At 37.3% G+C, this 25,574-nt stretch overlaps 1 protein-coding gene across 7 annotated transcripts in view; it reads right to left on the bottom strand.

Annotated features, from left to right (window-relative positions):
- The window catches only part of TFDP2 (transcription factor Dp-2), a 185,777-nt gene that overhangs the window by 122,158 nt on the left and 38,045 nt on the right, over positions 1 to 25,574 (bottom strand). For 5 of the 7 annotated variants that reach the window (XM_027875895.1, XM_027875894.1, XM_027875891.1 and 2 more), the window contains exon 3: positions 17,078 to 17,144. The exons of 1 other annotated variant lie outside the window; for it this stretch is intronic. In XM_027875895.1, the coding sequence (XP_027731696.1) occupies positions 17,078 to 17,144 (67 nt within the window). Of the gene's footprint in view, positions 1 to 17,077; positions 17,145 to 25,574 lie in introns of those variants that run through there. One more of the 7 variants, XM_027875897.1, reaches the window with a different exon arrangement.

Below are 25,574 nucleotides of genomic sequence, written 5' to 3' on the forward strand. Positions count from 1 at the left end.
AGAGTCACACAACTAGTAAGTGTTATGTGTCTGAGGTCGGATTAGAACTCAGGTCCTCCTGACTCCAGGGCTGGTGCTCTATCCACTGTGCTACCTAGCTGACCCATCAATACTACTTTTTGTTCTAAAGAGTAATAATTTAAACTTCAGTTCCTTTTCTCTCCAGTAGAACAGTAAGAATAGTTTTGCAAACAGTAATGTGAAAAGGGGATGAGGGGAGGAAACAAGCATTTAAGCACCTACTATGTACTAAATGCTAAGTGTTTAACATCTGTCCAGCTATTTTTGTCACCATGATATTTGGTATTTGGGGTAGAGGTAATAATGAGGACTTTGTCAACCTATCTTCTATACCAATTACTTTAAATATAATGGATATATATATGTTTGCAATGTCAATGGTGACTTTTTTCCTACCCTAGTGACTATGTGTGCCTTCCTTGAAGCCTGAAAGGATATCAGTTCCTAGATAGCTATGCTGATAAATATGTTGTCTTTAATTTAATTAGTCTCATAAATAAGAATATCTTGGACAACTTTTGAGTTACTCCTAAATCCTAGCAACAGAGTCCTTTTATTTCAAAACGTAGCTTATAATTTGTATACAGAATAACTTTTAAAAAGTTAACCTAACATGCTGCATGGATATTTTCTATGCTGTCTATCACTATGGAAAGAAGCTCTAGAATCAGTGCAGTACTGGAGAGGATGAATTCTAAGTATTTTCCCTTAGTGGACATATGATCTGTTTAGCCTGGAGGTCAACAGGAGAAATGACTTGTATAGAGGCCTAAACAGGTAGCATTGTTAGGGGTAGATTAAGTTGTTCCAATTTTAACTTTTTCCTTGAATCATCTGAAATCTTTGTAAATAAGACATTTTCTTCCAACAAACTATTAAGAATATAATGCAAGGAGTCCTTTGTGAAATTTATTTTAGACCTGATTATAAGGAGCTAAAAAAGATAAAAGCAATCTTCTAAGAATATAAAAAGGTATAGTAGGCTTTGGTCAACCCCCATCAACCTGGTTAGAAGAAGAAAGAGGAGATATGGCAGTGGTGCAGGACAAATTTAACTACGTAGAGGCAGGAAAATAAGGTTACAAAGACAAAAGGGGAAAGTCTAAAGGCATATCTTAAGAGCAAGACACAAAGCTCTGCACTTGCTTTAATGACTGCATTTTGACAACTCCCTCACTGGTATCTTGGCACCCAGCAGTTCAGTAAAATAAAAAGTCTCCAGGAGATGGCCATTGCTTTCCTGACCATGCAGAATCCTCATTTCCTTCAGGCTGCTATAAGAAAATATCTGGGGCACACCTCCATGAGCAATATGACGTCATGCTGTCAGCTTTCTTATGCCTATACCTATATCCTTTGAAAGTATCAATAAAAGGGTATTTATTAGTAGATTGTTTTCTAAGGACTCATTCTCCCTGATTCCAACACCTAAGGGGCCCTACAAGCCTAACTCAAAAAGCTATATAGTTTTCTATTCATAGCACTAGGAAAATTAATCGTGTAAGACAATTTCAAAATTCTACTTGACACCATAATTCCACTGGTAAGGCTGTTATAATTAGAGTTAATATAACATATTTTGGTCATATTTTCTGCAGTAGACCACAGCTTGTAATCACTGATAATAACATTTATTGTCTTTTACTTAATTCTGGGCACAGAAGATGTATGTTGTTGTTCAATCATTTTCAGTCGTGATCCATTTGGAGTTTTTTTGGCAGAGATACTGAAATGATTTGCCATTTCCTTCTCCAACTCATATTACAGGTAGGGAAATTGAGGCAAACAGGGTTAAGTGACTTGCCCAGAGTCACACAGCTAATAAGTATCTGAGGCTAGATTTGAATCCAGGCCTGTAATTGTATCCACTTCACCACCTAGTTGCACAAAGATGTATGTACTAAAGGCCTACCAATTAGACTCTAACTCAATGGGCTTTCAATATAATCTTAACCCTAATTCTGAGGGAAAATGCTATTCATATTAAGAAAAAGGTTCCAATTCCAGTTCTTCCAGTTACATGATGTGTGAGTCTGAACAAGACACTTAAATTCTCAGTTTCCTCTTGTAAAATGACAAGTTTGGACAAAATGGTCTCTATGATCTCTTTCTAGCTCTATTGTGGTTCAGTCATTTCAGTCCTGTTGGATTCCTCATGACCCCATTTGGGGTTTTCTTGGCAAAGATACTGGAGTGGTTTCCCATTTCCTTCTCCAGCTCATTTTATAGATGAGGAAACTGAGGCAAACAGGATTAAGTGAGTTGCCCAGGATCGCAGAGCTAGTGTCTGAGGCCACAGTGGAACTCATGTGTTCCTGACTCTAGGCCTTGCTTTCTATCCACTGTGCCACCTAGCTGCCCTTTCAAGCTCTAAATTTCTCTAATCTTGATCCTTTGAAATTTGCATATGCTTTTTCACTGACACACATGAAATGTTTCTGGAATGACTGGGCTTATGTACATGACATAACTTTAATCGTTATTTTTCACTCATCAATCAATATGCATTTGTTAAGTTCCTAATATGAGCCAGACATTGAGTTCACAAAGAAAAAAGTGAAAGAGTCCTCAGCCTCAAATACCTTACAATCTAGCCAATGAGCACAACAGGTTGTCTATATATGTGTGTTGTTGTATATATATTTGTATAGTTATATACAAAAGAGATGGGGGAGAAAAGCACTAGAATCTGGGAAGATCAGGAAAGGATTAACGTAGAAAGTGGTACTTGGGAGTTTAAGATGTAGAACTAGGTAGAAAGTATATTCAAGGCTTTGGTGACGTTCAGTACAAAGGTATGGACACAACAGATGGAGTGTCAAGGATGAGGAAGAGTAAGAAAAGCAGTCTGGTAATATGTAATAAGTCTGGAAAAGCAGGTTGGGGCCAGGTTATAAAAGGCTCTAAATGCCAAACAGAGTTACATGTATTTTATCTTGGAGACAATAATGGAGGAGATAATGGAGTTTACTGAATAGAGGAATAATTGGGTCAGACTTGTCCTTTAGGAAAATTGAGTTTCTCTTCCTAGTGAGTTTTTTAAACAGAAACTTCTATCATTTATCAAATACTTCCTTTCTGATTAGTAAGATCTATTTTTATACCCTCTAACTGACAGAGGAAAAACTGCCAGGGTCAAATGTCTAAACAGTACAAATTGGTCAATTTATTATATACAGAACAATAAATATCTGTTGACTGATTTTTAAAATTCTGCTAGTAATCTAAACACCATACTGAAAATAGATATGAGACAAGCATTTATTCAATTTTTTTTTTAGAAATTCTCATGCTACCTATACAGCCAGGCTACTTTAATTGATTTTTGCCATTGTTTAGTCAATTTGTTCTGTCTGACTCTTGGTGACTCCATTTGGGATTTTCATGGCAAAGTACTGGAGTGGTTTACCATTTCGTTCTCCAACTTTAACTGATACAGTTTAATAAAACAAAGAATTCCTGAACTGAATTATCATGATACTTGGAAATTCAGATGTTTTAACATATGCTGCACTACTAACAAAGTCAGGTGTAACTTAGTGGTTTACAATTCTGTTTCCTAGATATCTTTCTAAAGCTACAATACAAATAATTCTAGAGATAAGTCAACAAATATTTATTAAGTACCTATTATGTGCTAGGCATAGTGCTAGGCACTGGGGACACAAAGGCAAAAACAACAAAAAAACCACACACACACACAAAACAGTCTCTCTTCTGAAGGAGTTCACAGGCTAATGGAAGAGACAACACGCAAACAACTGTTACTGCTGTTAGCCGTTTTCAAAGAAAACCAATGACATCCTTAATGGGTGATGTCTTAACTTGCTTGTGAATTGAATTTAGGTGAGACAGAGTTGCACAAAATCATCAGCCTCACTGTCTTCCACAGTCATAGAAGTCTAGAGGCAAGACAAAAGTCAGGATGACTGGCCATGGCCAGAAATGCAGTGGATGATCTTGGAGTCATCAATGTCTGATCAAGCTCTAAGTGCTCCGACTATCTTCACGGCTGTTGGAACAAATTATTCTCATCCACCCATTCCACTGAGACAAGTCTTTACATGCTTGGGGAAGATATTCTCCTAATTCACCAGCAGATTTAAAGCCTGTCGGCTACCCTCAACCTGGTCTAGCCAGGCTGCTAGACACAGCTTCCTGGAGCCACAGATGAGAGTTAGGTGATAGGTGGACACCAAAGGTGAATGACTAGCCCTGAAATGGGTTCAGAAAGTACCCACACCAGAAGTACTAGTCCTCTCTAAACACCCATACATACAAAAAACCAGAGATAATCTTAGGGGAAAGGCTCCAGCATTAAGGAGGACTAAGAAAGATTTCTTACAGAAGGTAGGATTTTAACCTGGACATGAAGGAAACCAGAGAAGACAGGAAACAGACATGGGGAGGGAGAGAATTTGAGCATGGGGGATAGCCAGTGAAAATGCCAAGAGTCAAGAGATGAAGTGTTACATGCAAGGAAAGTAAGGAGGCCAGAGTCTCTGGATCACAGAGTAAACAGAGAGCAATAAAGAGTAAGAAAAATGAAAAAAAATAGGAAGGGTTTTAATTTAGATTAAAGGAAAATCAAGAACATTTATTTGATGTTTTTTGATTAATGTGAGATTTAGAGTCTAGAAGAGATGTAGTGATCCATTTAGTCCAACTCCCTCACTTAACAGATAAGAAAACTTAGGCATCAAGAGAAGCAACTTTCCCAAGGTCACATAGCTAAATAGGTGACAGGGTCAGGATTCAAAAGTACGGCACATGTGTCAAACTCAGTGTCCTTTCCACTATACAACACAACGTAACTATGTGTCAGACTGGGGTTACTGGCACGTCTTACAATCATTGTACTTAGAATCACAGATTTAGAACTGTAGAACAGATTTTAGAGGTTCACACAGTCTAACACTTATTTTACAGATTAGGAACCTGAGCCCCAGAGAGGTTAAATAATTGTTGCAGGTCACACAAGTAATAAGCAGGAGAAACAGGAATCTAACCAGGCCCTCAGATGCTAAACCAGCACGTTTCTCATGCCTTATCTTCCTTTTTATCGTAGAATGATAGATTCTCAGAACTTAGAGTAACTTAGGGATTGTCTAGCCAAAATTTTACCATAAGTAGCTATAATATTGCCTTCCATCTGCAAAAAACAAACAAATAAAAATTCAAAAAATTTTAATCACTCATCTTCCACTTGAAGACCTCCAGTGAAAAGGAACTCATTACATTGAAAGGCAATCCATTCCACTACTGGATTATGATATCAGTTGATTTCACTTTCATAATGCATATGCCCTAACATTTATGAAAATCACATCTAATATCACGTAGGCTCCCATGATATCAGCTACAATAACACCAAGTTTGAAATGTGAACAAATGAACTATCAAGTTCATTCCCTTTGAAGACCTGCAGAAGGAACTGAGGATGTTTAGACTAGAAAAGATTACTGGGTGACATTTGTCTTTAAGTACTAACAAGTCTGTGATGCAGAAAAGAGATTAGGTCTGTTTTGTTTGACCTCCAAGTGTAGAAGTAGGAACAACTGCAAACAGGTCAGTATGATGTCTGGACAAATTTCTGAACTGAGTTATCCTTAAATGGAATAAGCTGACTTAGGAGGCACTGGCTTCCTTCTCAACAGAGTCTTCAACCAAAAGGCTGCATAACCACTTGTCAAGTATGTTGCAGTGAGGATTCCTTGGGAGGGTATGAGTTGAACCTGATGATCAATGAGGTCCCTTTCAACTCTGAAATTTCAAAATTTTATGAGCTAACATATTAAGGAATTTATCTTCGAACAGCATCAACTTTTTATTAAATCAGAGGAATATACATACTCTTCTGTGTTCCTTTAACAATACTCTGTAACATGATCCAATACAGGAATTTTCGGGGTTTTAGAAAGGGAATATGGTGTAATGGAAAGAACAATGCCAATTCTGGCCAAAACTAGCTGAGTAATCTTGGTCAAGACATTTAACTTACTTGGGCTTCAGGTGTGGACCATGATTGTAAATAAAAGCTGGTCAGTGAGACACTAATAGGCAATAAGAAGCTGGAAAAAAAAGACTCCTAAATAAATTCCATTCTCAAAACAACAAGAAGTTACATAAGAAATTTTATTTCAACAGCCCTAATCTTTCTAAAGGGTTACAGGATGACTTACCAAATATGAATGTTGAAATAACACAAGATTGTGTGTGCCATTTCCTCTAAGAGGAGATTCAGTTTATGGCATTTTCACAAGTAGCGGAGTGGCTCACTTCAAGATCTCTAAAAATAACAGCTACCATTAACTTTCGGTCTAGATATCAATCAACTCATCAACAAGCATTTATTGAGTGCTCAATATGTGTCAGATAGTGTGCTAAGCACTGGGAATAAACAAAATTGAAACAGTACCTGCCTGCAAGGAGCTTATATTCTATCAGAAGAGAAAACACGTACATAAATAAGTATATATTAAATAAATACAAAGTAAATTTTGTTTGGGAGGTAGGCCTGATGAAGGGAGGTGTACCAAGAAAGAATTAATTTAGAAGATGTTGCTTAAGCATAGTGTTGCAGAAAATAAGAAATTCTAAGAGGCTCATTCTTCTTTAGGCTACACTGTGGACTTTGTCTACCTTGGCCCAGCTCTGCATCCTAAAATTTCACTCCAACCCTACAAGGCACACGTTGGAGTACCCTCTGTGCCTGTAGCCTTCATGATGGTTTCTCCCAGAAATTCCATTTCAAGAGGGTACTGTGGTCTCATCACTCTCCAGCCTGGATTTCCTCTATCATGTCCCAGTGCCAGGAACTCCCACCACCCCTTCAACTTCCTGTAATGTGTAGTCTTACCCCTTTAGAAGGTAAGCTTCTTAAATTCAGAGAAAACCTTTCTTCCTAGTTCTATCTGTATTCACAGTAATTACACTGGCACATGTAATAAATGACAGAGGTGAAACAGAAGGGCATTTCAGGCTCGGGGATCCATCAGTGCAGAGGTACAAAGACAGGAGATGATTCTCTTGTGCGAGAAGCAGCAAGAGGTCAAAGTTGTATAGATTGTAAAGTATGAGAGGGAGCACCATATAATAAGGTTGGAAAGGCAGAATAGGGTTAGGTTGGGAAGAGCTCTAAAGCTGAAGAGAAGAGCTTATATTTGATCCTAGAGGCAATACTGAACGCTTGGCATTTATATGGTCAGAGCTGCACTTTAGGAAAATCACTTGAAAATGAAGCAATTTAACAATAACTGGAAAATGTAAAACAGTGGCATATTTATGAAGGAAAAACCTACTTGCCTCATTTATAATAACTGTACAGCATCATCAAAGCTTTTCTAAGTCCAAAACCTGCAGTAAAAGTGACATAAAGATTTCTGAGAGCACGGATATTTTGTAATGCTACTAAACCACAATCCAAATTGCAAAAACAGCTAACAGGAAGATTAAAAGATGGAGTAACCAAAATCTTATTTAGAAACATTCTTTTTAAATTCAAGAGACCCCTAAAATTTCAATACTAAAAAGATAACAAGCAGGAAAGGTCTTAACTTTGATCATTTCTGCCTAATTCCAACAAATATCCTCATTTGGAATCTGAAGTAGCAGGGAAGATGCAGTGAAGATGTAATTTAGGAAAAGAAACTATGAACCCAGATTCTTCAGGAAAAATAATACATATTTATATATAACTAATGATAAAATTAATTATGGAATTAGTGGGTCTCTTTTTCAGGCCAGAATTTGATTTTGAAATATCTTACAACTAAACCCAGATTGAGAGACCAAAGCCTAAGTAATTATGTTTGATAAATATAAAATTTCACACCAAATTACCTAAACAAAAACAGATTAGAAACTAGCAAAAAAAAAAAAATAGGCAAGAAACATTAACTCACATTCAGAGTCAAATCAAGTGGTAGCCACAGTAAATATATTTGGACTAACAGACACATTACTCTTTAAATACAACTTTCGGGGCAGCTAGTAGGTGGCGCAGTGGATAAAGCTGCAGCTTTGGAGTCAGGAGGACCTGAATTCAAATCTGGCCTCAGACACTTGACACTTACTAGCTGTGTGGCTCTGGGCAAGTCATTTAATCCTGATTGCCTCACCAAAAAATAAATAAATAAATAGACAGATAAATGAATGAATGAATGAATGAATAAATAAATAAATGCAGCTTTCCATTAATTTCATATAAAGTGAACAAAAAACTTTGTACTTAGTTGTGGGCTCAGATCTACTATGATATAAAATCCAAAGGCACTCTGCATAACACCAAACTTTGAGAAACTATTCATTAGATTATCCTAAGACAAAAGCTGAAATCCTATTTAAATAAACACAGAACTCTGATAGTACTTTGAAAGATATAAGACTAATGGTCATGGATATTGTAAAGAATAGAGTCATGTAACCAAGAAGTGGTTGGCCTAGATAACTTTCTAAAGTCCTTTCTAAATATGGTTGGCAAAGTACTTTCTTCACAATAACCCTGTGAAATAGGTAGTATAATTTTAATGCTATTTTAAAGATGACAAAACTGCAATTTCTTAAAGTTTGATGTCATGCAGAGTGCCTTTGGATTTTATGTCGTAGCAGATCTGAGCCCACAACTAAGTACAAAGTTTTTTGTTCACTTTATATGAAATGAATGGAAAGTTGTACTTAAAGAGAAATATGTCTGTTAGTCCAAATATATTTACTGCGGCTACCACTTGATTTGATTCTGAACGTGAGTTAATGTTTTTTGCCTATTTTTTTTGCTAGTTTCTAATCTATTTTTGTTTAGGAAATTTGGTGTAAAATTTTATATTTATCAAACATAATTACTTAGGCTTTGGTCTCTCAATCTGGGTTTAGTTTTAAGATATTTCAAAATCAATTTCTGGCCTGAAAAAGAGACCTACTAATTCCATAATTAATTTTATCATTAGTTACATATAAATATACTGGCCTCCTGGTTGTTCCGGAAACAAGACACTCCATCTCTCAGCTCTGGACATTTTCTCTGGCTGTTCCCCATGCCTGGAATACTCTTCCCTTCTCAGTTCTGCAGACTGGCTCCTCTGGCTTCGTTTAAGTCCCAACTAAAATCCCATCTTCTATGGGAAGCCCTTCGGGCAGAGATTGTCTTTTGCTTTTTTTGTACACCCAATGCTAAGCATAGTGTCTTGCACAAAGCAGGGACTTAATAAATGATTATTAACTAAGAAGAGTGCTCTTTTTAAAAAATTATTTACTAGCTTCAACATTATTTCCTTCTACCTTGTCCATCATGAAGTCCAATAACACAGTTTTGATGTATAGTCAACTTTTACCATTATTGGCTGCCAGATAACTAAAGTAGTGTGTTGAGCTAGATGACGGAGAATGAAAAAGTATGGTAAAACATCTATCTCAAGTCACTTATATTCAAAAAGTAAACAACAATATAAGGTAGCATATCTATACTACCAAATGAGTGATATGGGCAATAAAAGCTACTGGAGTTCACAACAGAAGGGAGAGGTCACCGAATGAACTAGAGTAAACTGGAAAAGGCACCATCAAGAAATCAGAACTCAATTTAGCACCAAAAGAACAGACTCAAGATAAGTAGATAAGGGCAGCTAGATGGTACAGTGGATAGAGCACTAGGTTTGGAATCAGGAAGACTCATCTTCATGAGTTCAAATATAACCTCAGATATTTACTAGCTGTGTGGCCCTGGGCAAGCCACTTAACCCTATGTTTGCCTCAGTTTCCCCATCTGCAAAATGAACTGGAGAAAGAAATGGCAAACCACTCCACCTGTCTCTGCCAAGAAAACTACAAATGGGGTCACGAAGAGTCGGACATGACTGGGGGGAAAAAAGACAACAGAGACAGGATGCTCCAAGTAGTGGGAGAAATTAAATCTCATGGGTTTGGGAACAATAAGGATATGGTTGAAGTGCAGTGTTTGTGCAGGCAAGGGCCAGAGTGCGGGGATTCGCAATGCCAGGCTTGGTTCTACACTACAGACCAGTATAGTATAGAAGTTGGTGGGAGTCCCTGATTTGACCCTAAGGGAAATACGAACAAATAATAAGAGGAAAAAGAAATAAGTCATATCTCACCTTTTCCATGGAGAAGTTCATTGTAGAGCTTGTCTCCAATACAACCATGCCTCCACTTAGCTTCTAGCATTCCTCTATTTCACCATCTTCCTCCTGAGTTCAAGTTCCCAACCTCTCCCACTTGTGAACCCATTGTTGACCTCCCATGGCAGTTATAACCTAACCTTGATTTGGATACCTGCAGCAGCAACTGCAAAAATTTCATTAGGAAAATGCCTCCTGCCACCCACAGCAAATCCACTCAAATTAACCTAGTGACTATAGCAAGTATCCCTCAGTTGGAAGTCACTACACTCCAGGGCAGTGACGGATAAGACCCTCCCCCTATTTCTGTTTTGGATGGGCCAGAATACGTTTTACAGGAGAAACAGACAAAGATGGATTGAGAGTTGCATCTCTGAAATTAAAAAAGACGACAAAAATAAAATTATATTTGATCTTAGATCCAATAGAGAACAAAAGCAACTTTTAGTTTAGGGTTAAAGTTTCAGTGGTGAAGAAACATGGTCAGACCTGAACTTTAGGAAAATCACTTCAGCAATTGTGTGGAGGATGGATTGGAGAGGGAAAAGACTTGAAACAGGTAGAACAAAGAGACTGCAAAAATTCAAGAAAAAAGATGATGAGAACCTGAACTAGAGTGGCAACAGCATAAGTAAACAAAGGGACAAATGAGATTCTGTGGAGGCAGGAACAGTAAGATTTGGAAACTGATTAAAAATGGTGGGTAAGAGTGAGGAGTTGAAGACTACACTAAGGTGAATGTAGGTGACTCAAAAGATGTACTGCCCTTGAAAGAAAAAGAAAAGTTCAGAAAACTCTGGGAGGGAAGGGGGTGGAGGTAGAGGGAGTGGTGAGGAATGACATAATGAACAGACAAAATCCGGCAGGAAAACTGGAAAAATCTGGCAGAAACTAGGTGCAGACCAACACGTCACACCATATACCAAGATATGTGTCAAATGGACATGACAGCTATCAAAGGTTACAAAATAAAATAGAGGAACAAGGAAGGAAATATATATCACAGTTAAGAGTTCGTGGATGGAGTCTTCTCCATGTACAAAGGATAGAGAAGATTCAAAAAAATAAAATGGGCGACTCCGCTTACATAAATAAAAAGTTTTTACACAAATTCAGTGTAGTCAAAATCAGAAGGGACACAATTACATGGGTGGAAATTTTTGAAGCAAATTTCTTTGATAAGATATTATTCCCAAGATACATAAAGAGCTCCTTTAAGAGCAGGGTCTGTTCTTTATCATTCTTTGTGTCTTCAGTACACAGAACAGTACCTGACACATAGTAAACGCTTAATAGATGCTTACTGACTGACTGAATTCAAATTTACAAGAACAAAATTCATTTCCCAATATATAAACACTATGAACACGAAGTTTTCAAATTAAGAAATCCAAACTATCAACAACCGTGTGGGAAAAAAATGTTACAAATAATTAATAATTAGAGAAATCCAAATTAAAGCAACTCTGAGGTTTCATCTCATACCAGTTGGATTGGCAATGATGACAAAAGAGGAAAATGACAAGTTTTAGAGAGTGAATAGGACAAGCACACTGAGTCACTATTGGCTGTGCTGTGAATTGGTCTAGAAATACCGAAAAGCAATTAGGAACTATGCTATACCACTACTATGCCTATATTCCAAAGATATCAAAGAAAAAGAAAAAAGTACTGATAAGTACATACATAAATATGTATAACACTTTTTTTTTATGTAACCCAGAATTGGAAACTAAGGGAATATCCATCAACTGGGGAACGGCTAAACAAATTACAATAATGAACTTAAATGTGATATTTTTGTGGCAAGAAAAAATGAAAGGGACAATTTCAGAGAAACCTAGAAAGAGTTGTATGAATTAATGCAATTAATTTAATAACAACAACGATAAAACAGTAACAACAAACAGCATTTAGTGCCTACTCTGTGCCAGGCACTATGCTAACTACCTTACAAATATTATCTCAATTGGCTTTCAGAACAACTCTGAGGAGTAGATGCTATTATTATCTCCAATCCTACAGTTGAAGAAACTGAAGCAAACAGAGGTTAAGTGAATTGCCCAGGGTCACACAGAAAGTTAAGTATCTGAAGCACATTTGAACTCAGGTCTTCCTGACTCCATCCCAAGTTGTCCACTATGCCACCTAGTTGCCTCTAGGCATTATGTAAAATGTACATATGTATTACACAACGTGTATTATGCAACAACAATATTAATAGTAATAATAGCTAGCACTTATAAAGTGCCTCAAGATTTGGTAAGTCCTGTACATATTATCTAATTTAATCATCCCAACAACCTTATAAGACAGGTGCTATTAGTATACTCATTTTACACATAAGGAAACTGTCACTGAGAGAGGTTAAGTCACTTGCCCAGTAAGCATGAGAAACAGGATTTGAACTCAGGCCTTCCTGACTCCAAGTCCAGTGTTATTAACCACTCTACCATCTAGTTGCCTCAATAACAACGATAAAGAAAAAAACAATTTTCAAAGACTTAAGATGTCAATGCAATGACCAACTATGATTCTAGAGGTCTGGCAATGAAGCATTACCGACCTCCTGAGATGGGATGGAGTCAAGATGCAGGGCGAGATGTTGACATCTTTGGGAAAGGCATTTGTTTTGCTTGACTATGCATATTTGGTATAAGGGTCTTGTTTTTCTTTTTCTTTTTCTTTTTCAACTAGGACAGGAGAAAGGGAGAAGGAAAAGGGAGATAGCAATAGGGTTGTATAAAAAAAAAAAGGTAAAATCATTGAAGCATTTTTCCATGCACAGAAAAGAACAAGAGGAAGGTGCAAAAGAAACAGACAAGCAGAACAGCTTTGAAATTTACATGTTGAATTTATTATATACTTACAAGGAAAGGCAAGTTGTACATAAGAGAGTCACAGTTCCCTCTACAATCCTCCTTTTATGTTCAGCATGGTATATGGGAATGCTCACTTTATTTGGTGTTTAAAATAAAGTTGTTTTCAAAGAAAAGAAAGATAACATAATGAGACTGAGAACTAGATAACAACCTGTCCACATCTGCTCATCTGGTGAGACTCTCTTACCCAAAATGAGAAAGGGAAGGTGTCTTACCAGTCAGGCCCCTCTGCTACCATCAACAGGTGATCACAGGACAGGGAGACTGCTGTGGGGGTGCCCACGAGAAAAAGTCACTTTTCCAATTGCACCTGTACAGCAGCTGCCATCAGCACTCAGGCGGTAGGTTAGGCTATAACTGCAGACAAAAGAGGAAGCTGGGATCTTCAGAGGGAGAGTACAGAATAAATTATCAGGGGTGAAGAGTAGATGTGTTGTTAGAGACAAGTCCCGTAATTGGCTACTGTAGTGGAAAAGTTGGCAACTTATTTTCCCCCTCTCCAATTGTTTGATTACATACCCCTTTAGAATCAGGCCCTGACCCCTACTTTGGAAACCAATGCTACATTCAATGAGAAGACGCTTCAGGCCCCTTAGTGAGGTGGTAAAGGGTGATAATATATGATAACAAATTATAATAATTATGATACATGATAATAATAGAAAGACATAAGGAGGCAACCTCTTACAGGAAAAAGAACTTTAGACTCAGGATCAGGAGAGATTTAGGCACTTGTTATCTGTAAAATCAAAAAGCAAGTCCCTTAATTTCTCTGATTTTGATTTTCTTCAGCTGAAAAACAGAGGTAACAATACTTGTAGCACTTACTACATACAGAGTAATAGTAAAGATCAAATGAAATGATGATAGTAAAGTACTCTGCAAACCTCAAAGCACTGCTTAAATGCCAGCTGACAGTACAGCAATGTTTTTAGAAAGACTAAACTGGTAGGGGTAGGATAAGATAAGTACACAGGAATTAGGATAATCTCAATTTGGAAAATAATATCGTATCCTAGGTATGATAAGCACCTAGAACTGGGCAGTGAAGGTGGTAAGTGAATGGAAGAAATGAAAGACTTTATGAAGAAGAACAGATAAAATTTATAGTGACTGGCTGGATATGAGCTGAGAAGGCAGAAAAGAGGATGACTACAAGGTTTCAAGCCTCACTAACCAGAAGAACTGATGGTACCACTAACAGTAACAGGCAAATGGAGGGAGGGGAAGGCCAGAGAACACTTCTAAGAAAATATTCTAAGTTCCATTTTAGACATGCTGAATTTTACATGCTTAGCAAGATATTCAGGTGGAAATATGTTAAGTAGGAAGTTGGGGTGAGAAGTATGGTCTATGGCTGAAGATTAAGAATCACCGTTAAAAGTGACAGATGAAGTGGCAAGAATGAATCTAAAAGAGACAACAGAACAAAAAAAGAGGAGGATCAGAGACTGAGCTCTGAGAAGGAAAAAACTGCGACAGAAACTGAGAAGAAATAGAACAAGAAGTAGGAGAGCCAATGAAGTATCATGGGAGCCACAGAAGGATGAAGTTTCAAGGACAAGATGATCAACGGTGTTCAATGTTACAGTGAGATCAAGAATGAAGACTGACAAAAGGCCACTGGATTTGGTAACTTTGGGGACAACAGTTTTAGTAGAGTGACTGGTTCAAAAACTACACTGCTAGTGATTAAGGAGTAAGTAGTAAGAAAAAAATAGAGGCAACATATAAAGACTTCTTTTCAAAGAGTTCTAATATCACATGGTTAATGTTTTCATGTCCCATGAAACAGCCTGGCATAGTGGATTTGGGGCTCAGGTAGACGTGAGTTCAAATTCAGACATTCACTAGGTATATGATCAAGGGAATGCTATTTAATTTCTCTGAGCCTCAATTATCTCATCTGAAAAATGAGAATAATAACAATAATAACAACAGAACCGATAGTACCTACCTGACAGTGTTGATATGTAGCTATAATGACATGAGGTAGATGATGTGCTTTACAAACTTTAAATAGCTCTAACAAATGCCAGCTAGTTTATTATTTTAAGGAAACAAGAAGGAATTACGATACAAAACTATATATGGCTAAGAATCATCAATATCATTTGTTGTTGTTCAATCAGTTTAGTACTGCTTGTCTTCATTCTTCCTTAGACCTAGAGATCAGACTCAGCCATCTTTAAAAAGCCATGATTGAATCACTACCTTTTTCTCTTCTTGACTTTTCTTCTGCATTTTTCTGCCCTTTCTTGTACTGTTATTTTTTAGTCTTTCCCATCTTGTTTTTATTCTCTATATTTCTTCATTATTTACTCATTCTCATCATCCTACTTTCTGAATATTACCCACTTATACCTCTGGATTATACAACTAGATTCCTAGTTTCTATAACAATAATGCTGTGGTCTAAATATTACATTTATTTTCAATACCTCCTTCACAGCACTACAATACTTAATTTACATTTTTAAAGCACATTGTTTAAATTTCTATTATATTTTTAAATGATTTAACACCTATTTGTAGGGAATTACCATTTCAGTTCTCTATCTGAGGTTCTTTATGCAAATATCATCATTACCCCCCTCTTGTGAAAGTGCAGTACTCTTCCACAGACCATAATGACTCACCGCTTTTTAGGAGCACCTTGCTTTGGGGATTTGCTGATTACTATCTGCTTTAAGCTGTTACACCAATCATTCATATTCCTTCCTTGGTGAGTTCCTTGCTGAATAAGCAAACCTATCCTAAGCATCCTTCTCTTCAGTGGGGTAAAAAATGCCATTGAGAGAATAAATTCCCTAATTGATGACTACTACAAAAGTCGATTTCCCTTAGGTATAGCATATCTATATAAAAGTTAAATCTAAGTCCTAAAATAGAAATGGGGTTTTAACAGAAACACATGGGGGGTCACTGAAGGCACAATAAATTTGAAATGGAATTTTAAAGAAATCAAGCCACCTTCAACATTTCCACCAAGGCAAATATACACAACTCCTATTAACAGATTTACAGAAAACGTAACAGTTTATGTAGATGAATAGGCCTTCAGGCACCAGACTACCACAGGTACCCTAACAAAAATTGTATTCTTTATAATAAAATCCCAAAGCAAAACAGAAAAATCTTTGAAGTGTCCAATTTCTCTACCCTTCTGAGTCATTTCAATTAGTAAGGGACTGTGCAAGACAGTGCTGTTAGGTAGAAAGAACACATTATTTGGAGTCAAAGGACCTGAGTTCAAATTCCTCCTGTAACTAATTTCTCAACGATCTTGGGGGAAGTCACTGCATCAATCTAGGCCTCAGTTTCATCTCAAAACTAAGAATGTTGGACTAGAAGACCTCTAAGGTCTATTTTAGCTCTAAAGCTAAATTAGATATAGTTGGTAGTACAGTGGATAGATCACTTGGCCTACAGTGAGGAAGACTTGAGTTCAAATATGGCTTCAGACACTTAGTAGCTGTGTGTCCCTGGGCCAGTCACAATCTCTGTTTGCTTCAGTTTCTTTGTCTAGAAAATGGGGATAATAACAGCACCTAACTCACAGGGTTGTCATGAGGATCAAATCGGATAATATTTGTAATATGTTTAGCACAGTGCTTGGTACAAAGTGTGCACAACTTATCTCCTTCCCACTATGCTTATCTCCTTCTCTTCCCCTTCTTCTAAATCTATGATTCTATGATGCTAGTGAGTTATTCAAAGGGAAGTTCATAGTCCTATTTTGTCAAAGAGAAATGATGGGAAATTAATTCTAACTTCCTTGGATCAGGCACATTATTCATGTTTGAGAAACAATCTGCTAGGAATGAACTGGCATGGATCAAGGAATTCTAAGAAACTGGTAACATTTGATTCTGACAAAACAATAATGTAGGTTATTAGCTATGAGCAGACACACGTTATTACAACACATAATAAATTATGTATAAAAGCATTCAAATTAATGATGTATCTTATAAATTAAGTAGATATGGCCTAGCTCTTTTCATGAAAACCAGAACATTCTGTTTTGTCTATCCTTACCTTTTGTTGGACTCAGGTTCTGATCTATAAATCCTTTGAGTTCTCCATTTATAGAAGTCAGACCAACCTAAATAAAGTATTTTTAAAAGAAAATTCTGTTAAAAAAGATAAGTGATAGTATCCAAGTACTTTAAAAACTGCTTCATATGTTCCATCAGATTGACACACATTACTACAAACTATTAATACCCACATTAGTGAAAAGGGGATTAAAAAAGGCAAATGATATCAAATGTGGCCACAGAATGACCATTCACAACCATGAGAAATAATGGTTTCCATTTATGTATAATTGTGAATATTGTGGAAGAAAATGTGAACATAATGTTATGAACTCTGCTATCAATCAATAAAAATTGCTTCAATGAAAACCTTGTAAAATCTAGGAGACCCAAAGCTGCCTACAGGCACTGAGACTTTGCCATCATGAATTCACCTGATTTTTGCTTTTCTTTCTTTATTATGGAAAAATAAATTCTCTTCAGATGATCAGAATGTTATCATACCATAAGTCAAATGGAGCAGATAAACTTTACAAATGCTTAAGGGCAAGATATCTCCTATCTCTAGTCACCTTTGGGGAATCTTCTTAACATTTAAAGGGATATCCAAAGGACACATCCTACATCACAGAACTAAACATGGAGAGAATAGTCAACAAAAGTGATCATAATTTATTAAAAGAGCAAAAGAAGAAAATTCTATATTTATAACAATGAATGGTGATAGTTTTACTAAAGCTGTACAAGTACACCAAAGCTTATGAATATTAATTGGGCATATTTATATTAGATTCAACACTAATGATTTTTCAGTTAACTCTTTTATCTATACTAGTGAAAGGAACTATATTACAGTTGATTTAAAATACAAGCTAATAGAAGCATACACACATATCTGGAATGTGTTCTGGAACATATATTTAAATACAGTTGTCATATTCTGGGAAGTCATGATAAATCAAATAAACTAATGAAGTCCCCATGTAAAGCTATAACTAGGGAGAATGGAGACTATTTCTTTATTCCACCCCATACTCCATTACTGTTTCCTGATCCCTATTCAATCACTGGGTATAGAGAGCATTATATCTTAGTCTGATGATTTTTAAAATTGTGGGTTCACATGTTCGTGGAACAAAGAGGTAAGTAATTAAAATTTGTTTCCAAAGCACTTTCTCCAACTAATTGGAGGCTAAAGGAAATGATGCCAAATTGAACAAGGTTGTTGAGAGGACAAAGGGCTTAAAGAACATTTGGGAAAGGAAAATGATAAATGTTGGAGAAAATGTGGGAAAATTGAGATACTAATGCACTGTTGGTGGAGTTATGAAACTATCCAATCATTCTGGAAAGCAATTTGGAACTATGCCCTAAGGCCAACCTAATTGTGCATATACTTTTTTTTTGTTTGGGGAGGTGCTAGGCAATGTGTTAAGTGTTATGTGTCAGAGGCCACATTTGAACTCAGGTCCTCCTGAATTCACAGCCAGTGTTCTATCCATTGCCCCACCTACCTGCCCCTGTGCATATGCTTTGATCAAGCAATAGCACTACTAGGTCTGTATTCCAAAAAGATCATAAAAAAAGTGAAAAGGACTTACATGTACAAAAATATTTATAGCAGCTCTTTTTGGGGGTGGCAAAATATTGGAAATTGAGAGGATGCCCATCAATTGGGGAATGGCTGAATAACTTGTGGTATATGAATGTAATGGAATGCTATTGTTCTATAAGAATGATGAGCAGGAAGATTTCAGAAAAATCTGGAAGGACATGTACAAACTGATACAAAGTGAAATGAGCAGTACCAGGAAAACACTGTACACAGTATCAACAACATTGTGTGATGATCAACTATGAATGACTGAGCTCTTCTCAGCAACACAATGATCCAAGACAATTACAAAGAACTCATGACAGAATATGTTATCCATATCCAGAGAAAGAACTAATGGACTCTGAATGCAGATCGAAGCATACTATTTTCATTTTCTTTATTTTTTTTGTGATCTTTTTTCCTTTTGGTCTATTTCTTCTTTCACAACTATGACTAATATAGAAATGTTTCACGTGATTGCACATATATAACCTATATCAAATTGCTTACCGTTTTAGGAAGAGAGGAGGGAAGGAAGGGAGAAAAATTTGGAATTCAAAATTTTGTAAAAATGAATGATAAAAATTATCTTTACATGTAATTGGAAAAAGTACTATTAAAAAAGGACATCGGAGGGGAAACTATCAATAAATAGGTGTATTATTTTGCATAAATTACTTCCCCCTCTCTGTTTCATTTTCCTCACTCGTATATCAAGATTTGGAATCCTGCAAAATAAACTTCTATGCTAATCTATCACAGAAGGATCAGAATTTAAGAGAACCTTGCAGGACGAGGTTGTGTCAATTCAGAAAGTATATTTGCACATGCTAGAAATGGTAAGATAAAAATTTTAATTGCAAAGTAAAATTATAATATTTGCTTGTAATTATTTGTATTTGCAGAGATAGGAGAAATTGAAGTAAAATTATTTTTTAAAATGTTTGTGTTAATTGACACAATTGATGCTCCTTATCCTAATACATCATAGGATATTTTTTTCTAAGTAAATACTGAGGTTATTTCAAGATATTATCACACTAAAAGGGCTAGAATTCTTTCTATACACAATTAAATTTAACATACACTTATAAAGCACCAACTATGTGCAAGGTGAGAGGCAGTATAGCATAGTGGAAAAAGAACTGCTCTGACTTAGGAAGACATGGGTTCAAGCCCTACATCTGGCACACAATGGCTGTGTAACTCTGGGCAAGTAGCTTAACCTCCCAGTATCCCAGGCAACTTTCTAAGAATATGAGATTCAGAGTAGTTGTGATTTTGCATTGGTAAAGCAGTTTCCTCACGGGGAGTTTTCTACATTAATGAAATCACAAGTCTATTCCTTCCTCTCTCTCCCCCATAACAACAAAAGGGCATGGCACTTTCCTAGCCATACAAACAAGAAAAATGACATTGCTTGGCCCTCAAAGAGTTTACTTCATATTAAAGGGAATATGACATATATTCAGGTAAGTATAAAAGTTAGGGTATGAGAGAGGCAAAGGAGCAATTCAAATAAAATATTCTAGGGAAATCTGAGGGAAGAGAGAATACCTTCATCTGGGAGAGATCAAGGAAGGCTTAAAGGAGGAAGTGGTACCACAGCTCAGCCCTGAAGAAAGAGAAGGATTTTGAAAGGAAGGGTTGAGGAAGGAATGTGTTCTCAGCATAGGCTTGGATGGTTTGAGTGAATATGTTAATGTGGGAGAAAGAATGCTGAGTTCAGAGAATGATTAACAAGTCTAATTTCACAAGAGTGTGTGCTGGGGAGTAATGTGAAATAAGGCGGGAAAGGGAGGAGGAGTCAAACCCTGAAGGTCATTAATTGTCAGGCTGAGGAGTCTGTATGTTATCCTACAGATAACAGGAAGTGACAGATGATTTTTATGCAGGAGAACCGCCACAGTCAAACTTGAACTTTAGGAAAATTATGCTAATAGCTGGATGGGGAATAAACTAGAGGAAGAGAATGAAGACATGGACACCAGCTAAAAAGCCATTACAGTTGTTTAGGCAACAGATAATGAAGGTCTGGACTTGGTGGTGATAGCATTAGGGCAGCAGAATTAACAAGACTTAGCAATTAATTCCACATGAGAAGGTAAAGGAAAGGTAAGAGTCCAAACACACTCTGAAGTTGCAACCCCAGATGACTAGGAGCCTGGTGGCAACAGCAACAGAACAGGAAAGTCAGAAAGAGAGGCAGTTTTGGAAGGCAGATAAAATTAGTTCAGTTTTGAGTTTGTAGCACTGGCAGGAAACCAAGATAGTAATGTCCAATTAGACATCTGAGACCACAGCAATGGAAGTTTCATAGTTTTGTTATATGTGCTTTATCTAATTACTCCTCTACCATTTTTAAATTATTTTCTTCATCAAGATTAAAGCTTGCAATATACATATTCAAGATCTCTGCAAAAAAGCCTTCCATTCATTCTTTTGATTAGTACCACATGTATAGACTCAAACATCCCACATTATTCAAATAACTCTCTAACCCTAATAAAAACTTCCTCCAGAATTTAAGAATATCACTTCTTGTTGGGCAGGACACAGACAACCGGGTAGAAAGCAACTTATTAGAACTCGGTATACAATGATGAAGAGGCTCAACCACACCTTACATTTTGAATAGTTTGTTACAAAGAGAACTCCAAAGAAATTGTCTGAGCTTCCCTACTATTTATATGTTCACTCTTACAAGAAAGCTGAGAAGGAAAAGAAAATGTCATCTCTCTATTCCTCCAGAGTAAAAGTGGAGAGATAAAGACAAAGACTATCCCTTGAACATAGGCCCAAAACTAAGTGAACACTTAATAAATCATGATATTCTAAACTGAAAAGCATCAGCCTATACCTTTTGTTTATGTAAAACGATCAACTGTAAAACCTCAACTAAAACCACAGATTTAAAAGATAGTTTACAGTTGTATAGTTGCTGTTATATCTAAACATCTGCTCTATCGAATGCCTGACTTCTGCAGAGTTAAGAAACAGGAATCTGAAAAAAATTCAGTTGTACATCTGCATCATTAAATAACCATTGAATTATATCGTAAAAGAAATAAAGACAATCATTAGTCAACATATGTACCCAGATTATTCTTATATCGATCATACTATAGAGTATTCTAATAATGAAACACATTTTTTTTTGTAATATGGAACAAAGTGCACAAGCAATTTCTATTTAAATGTGAAACCACTGTCAAAATCTATGCAGCTGGGTGTGCTGCTGGGCCTGTTGTCAGAAACACAGAATTACAACTAATTTCAAGTCATATCTCTGATTCTTGCTGGCTGTGTGACTTTTAACAGCTATGAGCCTCAGTTTTTTTCATCAGTAAAATAGGAATAATTATTATACCAGCCCTACCTAATATACAAAGTTGCTGTGTAGATGTGACAGTGTAGACAGGGATAACTAACTGGACTGAGATTTGGAGAAGGAAGAAATAGACATTAGAACAAGGGGGATGGCCTGAAAGAAGTAATAAAGTCTTGATTAGGGTAAAGAAAAGGTCCTCCTCCTTCCTCCATCACTCAGTAACCTCTCCTGCATTGAGGTTCATGCTATTCATATCTACTATCCAATCAAAATCCTGGTAGCCTTTGTCTACAGACAACCAAGTCACTCCCCTTCCTTCCTCAATGAGTTCGATACTTGGCTTACAATTTTTCTCTCCTTCACAATTCCTGCCCTCATACCAGGGGATTTCAACAAACATAGTGATTTTCTCTCAAATACCCTAACCACTCAGTTACTCAACCTACTCACTTCCCATTATCTAATTCTGCACACCACTTTAGCCGTACACAAAGATGGTCACACTCTTGATTTTGCCATCACCCACAAATGTACCACCTCCATGTTCAAGAATTCAGAAATTCCCTTATCTGACCACCATACGCTACTGGCTTTTCACCTCTCCCTCCTCTGCCTTCCCTTACATAACTCTACTCTTAATCCGCACTATGACCTGCAATCCCTTGACCCCTCGATTCTCTCCCAGGCCATCTCCCCTAGCCATTCTCTCCTCTTCTCTCCATCTTGACTCCTTGGCGAACCAATTCAACCCTACACCGTCCTCTACTCTTGAATCTGTGGTCCCCTTATCGTATCACTGATTACTCCGAGCCAAGCCTCAGCCTTAGATGACTCCTACTTCTCATCTCTTTCGTTCCTACACACATGCTGCTAAACAAAGATGGAGAAAATCACACAACCATTTTGACTGGGTCTACCACAAATTTATGTTACATAATTTCAAATGGGTCCTCACTGCTGCTAGGCAATCCTACTATACCTCCTTTATCAACTCACTATCCCATTCTCTACAACAGCTCTTCCAAACCTTTTCAGCCTTCCTCAAACTTCCAATGGCTCCCCTTAACCCCTGTTCTCTCAGGTAAGAATCTTGTCTGCTATTTTACAGAAAAAATTGAGGCCATTTGCTGTGAACTCTTTCTTTCCTCTTCCACATATCCTATCACTCAGGTGCCTTCTAACCCTTTTCTCCCCCTTCACTCTTTTTACACATGATGAAGTGGCCTTACTCTTTGCCAAGGCTAAACCCTCTACCCATTCAAGTGATCCCACTCCATTCCATCATTCCCTCTATCATCCCTGTTCTATCCCTTATTTACACTCTCTGTCTACTGACTCCTTTCACTTGATTCTTCCATCACCTCTATCATCCAATATCTCTTCTTCCCTTTGCAGCTAACCTCCTTGAAAAAGTCATCTATAACAGGTGCTTCCAGTTTCTCTCTTCTCACTCTCTTCCCTGCCCCTTACAATCTAGCTCTTGATCTTATCATTCCATCTAAATTGCTCTCTCCAAAGTTACTAATGATCTCTTAGTTACCAAGACCAGTGGCCTTTTCTCAATCCTCATTCTCTTTGACGTCTCTGCAGCCTTTGAACTGTTGATATCACTGTCTCCTCCTTGACATTCTCTTTTCTTTAAGTTTTCAGGACACCACTCTCTCCTGGTTTTCCTCCTACGTATATGACCACTCCTCTCTCTCCTTCGCTGGATCTTCTTATAGATAACATCCTTTAATCTTAAGTGTGTTCCTCAGGGTTTTTTTCTTCTATATTTCTTCACTTGGTGATCTCATCAGCTCCCATGGATTTACCATCTCTTGCTGATGATTCTTAAACCTACCTTTCCTTTCCCAATCTCTCTGTTGTTCTCCAATCTCACATCTCCAGTTGCCTTTCAGACATCTCAAACTCAGTATGTTCAAAACAGAACTTATTATATTTCCCCCTAAACCCTCCTCTACCCTACCTTACCTTTTACTATAGAGGGCAATTACATCCTCTCAGTCCCTCAGGCTTACAACCTAGAAATAATCCTAGATTCCCCACTATCTCTTCTACCCCTCTCCATATCCAAGCTGTTGGAAAGGCTTGCTGACTTCACCTTTGCATCATCTCTCGCATATGCCTCCTCCTCCCCTCTAACCCATCACTCTAATGCAGGCCCTCATCACCTCATGCCTAGACTACTGCAATAACCCGTCGATGGGTCTGCATGCCTCAAGACTCTCTCCACTCTAAGTCATCCTTCAATCAGCCACTAAACTGATTTTTCTAAAATGTAGGTCCAATCACATCACTCCCCAATCTACTCAATAAATTCCAGTGGTTTCCTATTACCTGCAGGAGCAAATACAAAATGCTCTGTTTAGCATAAAAAGTCCTTCATAATCCAGCTCACCCCCCCCCCACCTTTTCAGTCTTCTTTCACCTTACTACCACAAAACATATTCTTCGATCCACTGACAGTTCATTTCTCAGCTCTAAGTATTTTCTCTGGCTGTTCCCCCATGCCTGTAATGCTCTCCACCTTCAGCTTGACTACTGACCTTCCTGACTTACCTTTAAGTCCCAACTAAAATCTCACCTTCTCCAGGAAGTCTTCCCCAACCCCGTCCAGTGTTTCCCCTCTGTTAATTACTTCCTATTTATCCTGTATATAACTTGCTTTAGATATATTTGTTTGCACGTTGTCTCCCCGTTAGACTGTAAGGTCCTTGAGAACAGGGGCTGCCTTTTGCTTCTTTTTGTATCTCCAGTGCTTAGCACAGTGCCTGGCACATAGCAGGTAATTAATAAATGTTTACTGATTGAATGATAGAATGATAACAAGGTTATGGTCGGATAAGGAAAAGCCTAAGCTTTTAATTAAGGAAGTGGAACACTTGTGGGTAATGGTGAGATCTAGTGTGATCATCCCTATGTACAGGTAAAATGGCATGAGGTTAAAGAGCTTGAGGCAGCATCTATATGACTACTGATGTCTCCTAATCCAGTGGTGTCAATCTTCAAATAGAAAGAGATTCCTGTAGGTGGCATATTGACTTAGAAAACCACAAATTAACATTATCTACATTATATTGTATTTTTATTTATTTTGTTAAACTTTCCCAATTACATTTTAATCTAGTTTGGACCCCAATGGGGATCTTTTGGGGTCTACCTTCCTCGCAAGTTTGATACCTCTGACCTAATCTAATGGCAGGGGATAAGAGATGGAGAAAAATATGACAAGCCAAACAATAAACTGCTTGAGAAAGAAAGGAGCATTACTCACCCTCTCTTCCCGCATACTCTTTTTTGAGTTCTCTAGACACAGCTCCCTCTTAGTTTTCTTTCTGCTTGTATGATAACACATCTCTGTCTCCTTTGCTCATCAGCCTTGTCACTTACCCTGTGCTTGGTTCTCTTCTCTCTCTCAGCAATCCTTTCCCCTCCAGTGGCTTTAACTACGCAGGTGACGCCCAGACAGACAGAGATAGCCAAAGTTACTCCTCAGAGGTCCAGTTCTCTATCACCAACTGACTTTTGGACATTTCCTACTGGATGACCCACAGACTTCCCAAA

The sequence above is a fragment of the Vombatus ursinus genome, unplaced genomic scaffold (genome assembly GCF_900497805.2).
Source record: "Vombatus ursinus unplaced genomic scaffold, bare-nosed wombat genome assembly UNPS02014810.1, whole genome shotgun sequence".
NCBI lineage: Eukaryota > Metazoa > Chordata > Mammalia > Diprotodontia > Vombatidae > Vombatus > Vombatus ursinus.